Source organism: Limulus polyphemus, unplaced genomic scaffold (genome assembly GCF_000517525.1).
Source record: "Limulus polyphemus unplaced genomic scaffold, Limulus_polyphemus-2.1.2 Scaffold3013, whole genome shotgun sequence".
NCBI lineage: Eukaryota > Metazoa > Arthropoda > Merostomata > Xiphosura > Limulidae > Limulus > Limulus polyphemus.
Genome location: NW_013668623.1, coordinates 51757 through 63617, shown reverse-complemented (window position 1 = coordinate 63617; position 11861 = coordinate 51757). Strand labels below are relative to the sequence as shown.

Sequence of the window (11861 nt, the reverse complement as noted above, 5' to 3'; positions counted from 1 at the left end):
TTACAAAACTAGTTTTGGTTACAAAACGTTTCGACTTTATTTCCAATAATGCTCCGAGAGATTACTTACAAAACTAGTTTTGGTTACAAAACGTTTCGACTTTATTTCCAATAATACTCCGAGAGATTACTTACAAAAGTAGTTTTGGTTACAAAACGTTTCGACTTTATCTCCAATAATGCTCTGAGAGATTACTTACAAAACTAGTTTTGGTTATAAAACGTTTCGACTTTATCTTCAATACTGCTCCGAGAGTTTACTCGAGCTTTACTGTTTCAGGTCCAGTGCTGTTCTTGGAAGGCCCTCTTCCATCGACGATCATGCTATTTCTGATGGCCATGATCATACATTATACCCTGACATCATAGTTTACATTAGAACTAAAGGCAGTGAGGTCAACATTATACCACACATCTTCACAAAAACATTATACTCAACGTTAACGAAGGCTTTCCAGACCATTTTTTAAGCAGACGAAGACACTGGAGACCATTGGAACTGCATCAGGGGACTTAGTAGGAATATGTTGATTGTTGAGTGTGATTCAAGTTTCTTCTGCCACATTTCAATTGAAGACGACCGTTGATTTCGAGATGGAGCTGGAACCATCGTCAACTTTATAACCTTGTTTATCAATGAACCAGATTCACAGTGATGGCTTTATGAATTGGAGGGTTCTCTTTCGTAACTTGCGAATGAAAGCGTTACTCCATATTGGCTGGGGATGTGGTGTCGGAGTTCCATAGAAAATACCGAAGGCACTCTTCTTCAGAGAACAGTGTTCTCAGGCACTACATCTTCTAACAGCGAGACTACACGAATATCTGTTTTCGAAAATGACTGCGAGCCAATCCTCCAACCATAAGCTCCTCACAGCGGCATTGCACTGTCCAGTGGTTATAATTCGCTATTTACTTTCTGTATACATTTTAATGATAATGACAGTAAACGAATGAAAGTACCTCAAATGATGAATTAAGTCGTCTTCCGTACTATACGGTCAGCTCTGGAATAATCATACGTGCATATAACTATGGTAACCTAGATATTAACCTATCACTTGGAATTCCCTCGAGATTAAGGCTTGTTCGTATATTAGTATAAAACCATATTTCTGTAGCTTAACGGAAGTGAAGAGCGTTTTTTTTTTGTGGACGCGTTTTCGTCAGATCGTTAACTTTTACAATAAACTATTATTTCGCTGACTAATTGAACAGGCAACTCATTAAAGTAATGCGCCAGAGCATTAGAGGTGTGCATTGCGGCCACTAGTGGGTCGCCACGCGCCGATTGGTCACGCGCTATGATAACATACCTTCAACTGTGTCTTAACGATTACCGTAGTCCAGTTTAAAGTTCGCAGTGTCCGATATTTTTAAACAGAAAGGTCAAAAGAGGAAACTTATCCGCTCTCAGCTCTGGCCACTATAATTTATACGTTCAATTCTCAAATATCAACGTTTAAACATAAAAGCTCAATGAAAATATAAGACCTTGTCAAGGACAATTGTTTATTTGAATTTATGCACAAAGCTACACAATAGGCTATCTGTGCTCTGCCCACCACGGGTATCGAAACCCGGTTTCTAGCGTTGTAATTCCGCAGACATACCGCTGTGCCACTGTGGGCCTCAAGAACAAACCAACTTGGATCAAAGTTCATAGTGATGACATGCTCTTCTAAAGCCTAAACTGAGAACTTTTTAAAGGGCCGGGTTAACAATAACCATGTTTTTCTTACCATATATCGAACTTAATAGTTTTGCAGTATTTTTGATTGGTTGCCATAGAGATTGTAAAATATTGTGTTACATATATATATATACGAAGAAATTAATTAATTAATATCTTTAGTGCACATTGATGTAGAGAAAACATTTTAATAGTAGAAATAAACGACCTTATAACGCCAAATTGTTTTTCTTTTGGGAACGTTCCACTAAAACACAAACCGTATCTTACAGTAAAAAAAGCTTCAAATGGAGTATATCCTTCTATGGTGTTGTCTTCGTGCGTCTCCAATAATATCTTTATACGTGTTTGATCAAAGGAAATATAGAGGGATTTGACCACAGTAACGTATGAAGAAGGCATTTCTTGCGACCATTGCGCGAAATTCTACTCAAGTTTGAACCAACATATCTGTTTGTTTGGTTTGTTGAATTTTGCGTAAAGCTACTGGAGAGCTATCCGCACTAGCCGTCTTATAAGTGATACACTAGAGGTTTATTTGTTTGTTTGTAATTAAGCACAAAGCTACACAAAGGGCTATCTGTGCTCTGCCAACCACGGGTATCGAAACCCGGATTCTAGCGTTGTAAGTCCGCAGACATACCGCTGTGCCACTGGGGAGGGCAAACAGTATAGAAAGGGTGTTTATAGGGTGTACACGGGATGAATGCCATTTAACAATATGATGATCTTACTATAATGAACGTAGCGTGTATGTCAGTATCTATGTATGTGACCAAAACTCCTGCGCCATCTATTGAATGGCACCACAAAAAATATCCATACAAAGTTTACACTTTCAGTATTCAAGATTCAGACAATTCTAAAAATAACTGTGGTATGTGTAACAACCATTTCTTTATAACAGAATACAATTTAAATAAAAGTACTCTACTGACAACAAGAACACGACTTTCACTAGGACTGTACGTGATGGTTTGATCATATCTTTATTGATGTAATTTTTAAATGTGATACTGAGAAACTGGAGTTCTTAGAAACTATTATTTTTTTCTATAAAAACATTACAGCTTATATCAGTAAAATTTATGAAAATTTTGAGCTCCGTATATTGAATCATTTTAATGCAATGAGTTGCGTATGACTAAAGAATACACACATTCTAGTAATAATAGCGTTTAGCATTGAGTTAATATAGAAAGAGTGTTTAGAAGGTGTACACGGGATAAATACTATTTAATAACACAGAAAGAGGTATAATACGGCGTATAAATTTAATAATATAGAGGGTTTTGTTTGTTTGAATTTCGCGCAAAGCTACACGAGGGTTATATGCGCTAGTCGTCCCTAATTTAGCTGTGTAAGACTAGAGGGAAGGCAGCTAGTCATCACCACCAACTCTTGGGCTACTCTTTTACCAACGAATAGTGGGAATGAACGTCACATTATAGCACCCCCACGGCTGAAAGGGCGAGCATGTTTGGTGGGACGGGGATTCGAATCCGCGACCCTCAGATTACGAGTCGAGCACCCTAACCACTTGTCCATGCCGGGCCCCGAGTGAAGGCAATGTACGATACGAAAAACGCGATTTTTTCGTGTTTTTTTTTTTTTTTTAGGGCGCATCCAATGCTTAATCATCTTACCAACAAACTATAAAGTGCAAAACAGCACGTGATTTTTCTGTTTCTCCCTCTACACCTTGAATCCAACACAAATATTGAATAAACTAATATCTAAAAGATTTTAGTTTTTAAATATTCTAAAGTCTACGTATATTGCATGATTATCCAGAAATACGATAAAACTACACTGAAACTGTCGCTGAAAATTCATTTTTAATTGGAAATTGTAACCTCTTGATAACAGAATGTGAAGAGAGCGGTGCATGATAAAAGTAGTGGCGTGTTTATTTTATTCGTGCCACTGTTGTCCAAATACACTATTGATGACTTCTAACACTAATTAGAATTTTCGGTCGTGTTAACAAGAGCAGACGATCTTCATAACTACAGAGAGGTTGTGATTCACGTGACAGTATATATTAATAATAAAAGCTCTGCGACTAGGCCTGTCAATATCTCATTAGCCATCCTTAAGTTTTATTTACAGATAGCCAGACACAAGTTTACATAGACAGATAGACAGACAAATAGACAGAGAAACGCACTGTCAGATAGCTAGAAAGAAACACAGGTATAGACAGAAAGATGGTGCTAAACAGTAAGAGAGACGGACAACAAGATAGACAGAAAAAACTATAGTTATTTTTAGATGTATATAGAAAGACAGAAAGATAAATAATGATAATAATGGATAGGAAGACAGACAGATAGGTAATGATAATGATGGATAGAAAGGCAGACAGATAAATAATGATAATGTTGGATAGTCAGACAGACAGATAGATAATGATAATGATGGATAGAAAGATAGACAGATAGATAATGATGATGGATAGTGAGACAGACAGACAGATAATGATGGATAGACAGACAGATAGATAATGATGGATAGACAGACAGATAGATAATGGTAGTGAGACAGACAGTTAGATAAAGAAAATGGTGGCTAGAAAGACAGACAGATAGATAATGATGGCTTGAAATATAGACAGCTAGATAACGAAAATGATGACTAGAAAGACAGACAGACATCTAGAGGGCGACAGATAGCTTATTGTTATGCTATTAGAAAGATTATCAGGTGATATATATGTTTGTTTATTGTTGCTAAGTGCAAAGCAACACAATCGACTATCTGTGCTGTGCCCAACACGGCTCTCGAGACCAGGATTTTCGGACGTACCACTGAGTTACTCGGAAGCGTGATTGAGTAAGTATGTATTAGAAAAAGTGTAATTTTTCATCAGTTTTATTTTTGTCACAATTATGGTAATGAATCTTCAACACTGTATTATCTATTAATATTATATTGTATTATCTATTGATATTATATATTTACTTTTATTTTGCTTCGAGTTAACCTGCTAATTATTCAAAAACAAGAACCAACGAACTAGAAATATATATATAGATGTCAATGTCTCTATGTGTAAAAAGAAATCTGTCAATGTCTCTATGTGTAAAAAAGTACAGAGTTACTAAAGTTAAAAAAGAATCATAGCTGACATGCCCAGGAACGTAGCGTGATTGGTCAAAATTTAAAAATACAAACGTTACATCTAGGAGACATAAGACGTGTTCTATTTTTCGAGCATTTCACGCAATGCATCTTAAAACTCCCTCTTTGAACTAAAAGAATAGAGGGAAGGCAGCTAGTCAACAGCACCCACCGCCAACTCTTACTTAATCTAGTTCACACCCTAACAGTTGTTGTTCATGAAAGTTGATGATATAAGTAGTGCGTAGACCAATACGATATCCGTCGTATCCTAACCGGCCTGATGAACTCTGGTATTAGGCGAAAGGCGTCGTCGGCACTGGATATAGCAGATGCAGTGTGGTTGACATATTATAACATATTCTTTGTTTTCACTTGTATGTTCTTAGAATTACCGTTAAGCAATAGTCTTCACAAAGTTTTTAATATTTTAAATTGTAGATATTAAAATTAAGTTAATTAATGTAATTTAGTGTGTTACCGCTAGATGACGGCACAAATCATTAATATAGAGATTTCTTTGTAACAATTGGAAAATTACCCGAGATCATTGAATTTATTTAGCATCATTGACGTAGGGTGATGTATCCATGATGTTGGGTAACGTATCCAAACTATAAAGTATGAATAGTAATAAAAATTAATAACAGTTGTAAATCTGGTTTGAATTTCGCACAAAGCTGCACGAGGGCTATCTGCGCTAGCCGTGCCTAATTTAGCAGTGAAAGACTAGAGGGAAGGCATGTAGTCATATCCGCCAACTCTCGGGCTACTCTTTTACCAACGGACAGTGGGATTGATCGTTAAGTTATAACGCCCCCACGGCTGAAAGGGCGAGCATGTTGGGTGGGATGGGGATTCGAACCCGCAGATTGCGAGTCGAGCTTCTTAACCACCTAGCCATGCCAGGTTTGGATATTTAAGTTAAAGCCATGAGTTCAAGTTTTTTTTTTATTATTATTATTAAAACGGTGATTAGCTTGCTGCGTGTTTCGGAGTATTAAACAATTCTGAGTCGTCAGGTACGTGAATCGATCACGTGTCTGTTGATAATAACAATAACGATGATTATTCACAGCTGATACAGTGCCCACGTCCCTTTGTCAATCAACACGCACGCTCACTACCAGACAGAGCGGGAAACATTTGAGGCTGAACTTGGGCTTACGGGGCTGCCGTATAACAGTTCCAAGCTGTTAATTCTCAGCCGCACGTTTTCTCTAAAGCGAATCCTTCAAGAAGGTTTCACCCACAATGTCGGATAATACAGTTATGGACATTAGATTTTAACGAGCAAGGCTTGAATGGTGACGAACAAGTGGGAAGTAGTAAGCCAACAAGATCTCTCGTCTAATGGCCAGGCTATGTAATCAAGGTTCACTACACTTAACAACGTTGACATGGATGGCACCTAGTGTCATAGCATGCTATTTTTTTTAAAACGCATGATTAGCCAGCTGTTGTAGTTAGTGCTACGTGTGACGTTCGTCTACGTTACGCGCTTAATCCACCATACCTGTGAAATGTGTCACTTCTGGTACAATGTATTACTAGCTTACGAGCACAGCACTGGGGTTCGTTTTTTTTTTTTTTTTTTGTTTGTTGATTGGTTGTTAAGAACAAAGCTACACAATAGGCTATCTATGCTGTGCTCGTCACGGGTATCAAAACCAGATTTTCAGCGTTATAAGTCCTTAGACTTGCCACTAAGTCACTGGGGGTGGGGGGTGGCACTAAGATTCCACATTAATAAAAAAAAGTGTATAAACTACCGTGTTTATGTGTGCCTACTGAAAATTTTGTTTTAAGCCAAAAAATCCCCCCAAACAAATACACACCACTGGGGACTTCCATTACTCCATTGGTGTCTTCCATTGCTCCATTCGGGTCTTCCATTACTCCACTGGGTCCTCCATTGCTCCATTGGGGTCTTCAATTGCTCCATTGGGTCTTCCATTGCTCCATTGGGGTCTTCCATTGGGTCATCCATTGCTCCACTGGGGCTTCCATTGCTTCATTGGGGGTCTTCCATTGCTCCATTGGGATCTTCCATTACTCCATTGGGTCTTCCATTGCTCCATTGGGGTCTTCCATTGCTCCACTGGGGCTTCCATTGCCCCATTGGGGTCTTCCATTGCTCCACTGGGGCTTCCATTGCCCCATTGGGGTCTTCCATTGCTCCATTGGGTCTTCCATTGCTGAAACTTGATTTTAGAAGTTTTTATATTTTTTAAACACATGTGTGTTCTGCATGTTTATAATGGATACCATAAACATGCCTATCAGATAAGCGAAAACCGATTTTCACAAATAAAACCACATAGATGTTCGATTTCATTTTCATCCTACTTACTATTTCAGTCTTAATGTGATTTATGATTCGTGTTTTCCTCGAGTGATGTTTCAGAACATTTTATTTAAACTAGTTTTCTAACTGGTCGCCTCACAGACAGACAGACAGATAAAATCTGCTTCATAGAAGATACTGGAGATTCAGAACTGCAGTTACAAGTTCGCGTCATCATCGCTTAAATTGATAATGCAGAATGACTGTTTATTTCGAGCCAAGTAAGAGATTTCTAATAACATCTCCTGATAGTTTGCAGAAGTGTATAAACAGAGACCCTTTTACTGGGAGAATAATGCATTTTCACGTTTAGTATTCATCCGCGAACAATTAACATCAACATAACTAGATGTACTTCCGCGAAAGTATTCTGTTTCAAGTGAAAATAAATCCAAAGTAAAGAGTAACAAATATATTCTTATTTCTCGCTTTTCAAGTTCATATGTCATGCTGTGTTGTAGCCAACAAAGTGCATAATTCTTCTCGTGATTCATGGCATGCGCACGTTTGACTGACGTCACGACAATACAAATTGCAACGTTAAGCGTCCCTCACGTGACGGAATTTTGGTGTCTACTGACTGAATGACAGACAACACACTACCGAATAGTGGTGCGAGTGGTTAAAACAAGTGACCCTTCCAGGCAGCCTCCGACCCTCTTTCGGGGAAATTACTGTCCTTTCCCCTAAGAAATGGCGAATTGCGTGACTTGCGCATACCGATTTCTCGTAATTGTATGAGAAAACAAACAAATTATTCTTGAGTTTATTCTGATGAGAAGGAGAGAAAGTGTCATTTGTTTGAAGACTTGACAAACTGCGTCATCCCGCGGCATTTAGGCGCAAGATGATTTACCATCGTTCTCTCCAGACGTCTCGTGGGCTGCACCGTAGTTACGTCAGAACGCACGCGTTTCATGTGGCAAGGCTTGATATCACTTCTCGAGATAAGGAAATCAACCAATCACAGTGTCGCTAGCCTGCGTCTTCCCACAAGTGTCTGCTGGAAGTACTTCGCCGAATATTTAAATAACTGACATTATTGGAGAAAACTGAATTGGCATCTGCGACCTCTATGTTTAAGATGAAGAACTTAACTGCGACATTTTTACCAACAACGATACGTCTTTGTTTAAATGGTCTTTACATTTTTCTAAACTAACAATTCGAATAAAGATCAGGTGTTGTAGGTTGATCACGAAAACGGACTTTTGAATTGCTGACTTGAGACAGAAAGATGTTGCCTTCGTCAATTGGTACCTGTGTTACAGTGGAAAATAAAGCGTAACGTTTAAAACATGAGCAAATTGTTGTAACGTCTGAACACAACTGTGTCTAAACTAGAAGTGAAGGTTGGGCTGCATTGTATAGAAGGAGCATCAGAAATGTGTGGGACACTGTTATTGGTGGAGGGTTTCTGCATGCTTATTGCATGTGAGGACGCAGTAGAGCCCCCGTTGAATGTGGGATAGGTGGGAATTTCAAGGCTAATAGAGACTGAAAAAAATGTGTGCACATAGGGGGCAGCACTGAACGAGAGAAGCTATTATATAACTTTTGTTCCTTGAATACCGAGGGTCGCGGGTTCGAATCCATGTCCCACCAAACATGCTCGCCCTTTCAGCCGTGGGGTAGCTATAATGGTACAGTCAATCGCACTATTCGTGGTGACTACTAGCTGCCTTCCCTCTAGTCTTTCACTGCTAAATTAGGAACGACTAGCGGAAATAGCCCTCGTGTAGCTTTGCGCGAAGTTCAAAACAAACAAACAATCCTTGAATACCTTGTAGGCTTCCTTTGTATTCAAAACGTGGGAACAAAAACGACTTACAGACACAAAGTACTATCTACCACGTGTTACATATGAAGTGTTTTTCTGACTTAACTCCACACGTTTATATTTGTTTGTTCTTAAGTACAAAGCTGCACAATGGGCTATCTGGTGTTGTGACCCCCACAGGGATTGAGCTCCGAGTTATAGCTTACCGTTGAGCCATCAGGGGAGGCACATACTCACACTATCAGTAATGCATTCCATTTTTAAAAACTTGGAGAATTTATACCTGAGACGTCGTACAGTCTGCTAATAAACGTTGTTCAGAAGCTTGAATTTTTTGTATTGTTCATAATCTGGAACATTACGACTCGTGTTTCTGGTGCATATAACCACATCATTCATTAAGTAATTTACATATATCTGGTTCATTCTATTTATTCTATTGAAACAATTCTTTTTAACATAAATAGCTTAAACACTACCCGTCCTCGTTGGGACCTCTGTAAGTTTACAGACTTACAACGCTAAAATTCGGGGTTCGAGTCCACGCGGTGGAGACAGCAGATAGCCCAATGTAGCTTTACTTTAAATCCAACCAAAAACTAAAGGAAAGATTTCTGCCTTTTACATTGCTACTACCTAAAGTGTTAGCATTCAATAAAATTGTTTATTTGAGTATTACACGCAAAGCTAAACAAGAGTTATCGGGAATAGTAGCTCCTAATTTTGAACTGAGAGACTAGACGGAAAAAAAGCTAGTCAAAAGCACCCCCCCCGCCAATTCTTGTGATGCTCTTGCCCGACCATTATCCCTGTAGCACACTCAAGGCTCCAAAGTACAACAAGCATTTTTGCGTCAACGAGTTTCGAACCAACTGGTCACGCTAACGACCAGGCCAAGTCTGCCCCTTTCTGCATTTAATTATATATTTGTTATTCAATCATATTTTACATCAGCCTCCTTTTATCACGTGCTGATTCTTTAGTTCAGTTTCTAAGCCTATCAAACTGGAATTGATCTCATTTGCTTATTATTATTTTTACTATTTCATTCATCTTCAATTATGCGTTTTACTTTACCAGTCCAAGGAATAAACATAATAATTAGGGATAGCACTAGCGGGAGGGATGGGGGTGAGAGCAAAAGTGATATCCTCCTAGCGGTCATCAAGAAGGCCCCCCTATAGTCTGGTCAAAAAAATGTACGCAATTAACCAATGTTAAACAGCGGCGAATGTGGCTGAATATTCCAACCCATATCTGCTAAGTTATTTCACTTACTGACAAGTGGCATGCGATGTTTAAAATATCACCCCCCCCTTTAAAGACCGTAGAACCATCCCTGATAACAATGTCGTCAGAATGTTTTTCAATCCTAAGAGGCCTAACTTTGCCCTTCTTTATGTCTAATATTTGGGATTAAAATCACATTTTCTCATGGATAACTTTTGAAATAATTAGTTCATTGCCAGGTGGTTAGGGCCCCGGCATGGCCAGGTGGTTAGGGCACTCGACTCGCAATCTGCGGGTCGCGAGTTCGAATCCCCGTCACACCAAACATGCTCGCCCTTTCAGCCGTGGGGGCGTTATAACGTCACGGTCAATCCCACTATTCGTTGGTAAAAGAGTAGCCCAAGAGTTGGCGGTGGGTGGTGATAACTAGCTGCCTTCCCGCTAGTCTTACACTGCTAAATTAGGGCCGACTAGCGCAGATAGCCCTCGTGTAGCTTTGCGCGAAATTAAAAAACAGACAAACAAACATTATTATCTTGCATTAATGAGACAAGAAACGTAGATCTTCGAATCCACACTCCGGCACGCTACCACTGAGCCACACCTGCTCCAACAAGCAGGGAAAATATTTGATATTTATAAATCCAATGTGAACACGTATCGTTAAATAGAAATACATAAAAGAGATGGCTGGACACGAATATAAAACTCTTGTTTTACTAGAAACAGATTAGGAAATTTGGAATATCACGTTGTTGGTTACCTCAAGTAATCTTATTTGTAACATAAACTACTTATATACTGTTGAAGTTACGTATGAGTTACAGTCAGATTCGTGTATGTACTGTGTTTTTTTGTTGTTGTTGCTTTAAACATAGTTCTATACAGAGCTCATAACAAATAAAGGTATCGATCCGGAACCCCCCCTCTCCCCACAAGAAGCCTTCACGACACGAGAAGCCTTCACCAGTTCTGTCCTTGTTATTAACATTTAGCAGTTCGTTGTTTTAGTATTACCCCTTCCTCTGACTTTGGTAGTAAGCCTAGCTTCACCTTTGTAGTCTGCCTTCATGTGCACGTTAATAGTTATCGGTTCGTTGTTTTAGTATTACCCCTTCCTCTGACTTTGGTAGTAAGCCTAGCTTCACCTTTGTAGCCTGCCTTCATGTGCACGTTAATAGTTATCGGTTCGTTGTTTTAGTATTACCCCTTCCTCTGACTTTGGTAGTAAGCCTAGCTTCACCTTTGTAGCCTGCCTTCATGTGTTCCGCTCACAAATCGATTGCTCATACTTATATAACTTGAATCATTCTTCCACGTTAGTGTTAATGTGAAACCATAGAGGGCTGTTATTGGACCGCAGTCAACACTTCGAAACTTGGCGACTTACCACAAATTACCGTGACACAAATTAAGCAAGCTTTCTCTTATTGGACGGTCGCGTGACGGTCTCCAGCTGACGATATTCCGCGCGTTAAGCCGTCGTAGATCGTGCTTACATCACTAGACACAATAGTATGGATTACCAATGAATATTTAATCAGTTTATCAGTTATAAGCGATTGGTCATTCGCCCGACCGCTATAATAAAAGTATAACAACAAAATTTGACTGTCATAAATATCGCTTTACAAAACGCGGGTTTGTTCCTTTCAACGAACTTAAAAATACATTTTCCTGAAAGCAAGA

The 11861-nt window shown here is 39.1% G+C and overlaps 1 protein-coding gene across 1 annotated transcript in view; it reads right to left on the bottom strand.

Moving 5' to 3' along the window:
* The window catches only part of LOC106468461 (zinc finger protein Gfi-1b-like), a 38552-nt gene extending 31747 nt beyond the window's left edge, over positions 1–6805 (bottom strand). The window contains exon 1 of the mRNA XM_013928887.1: positions 6673–6805. Coding sequence (XP_013784341.1) covers positions 6673–6805 — 133 coding nt within the window. The remainder of the gene's footprint in view (positions 1–6672) is intronic.
* Between the last annotated feature and the right edge of the window lie 5056 nt (positions 6806–11861).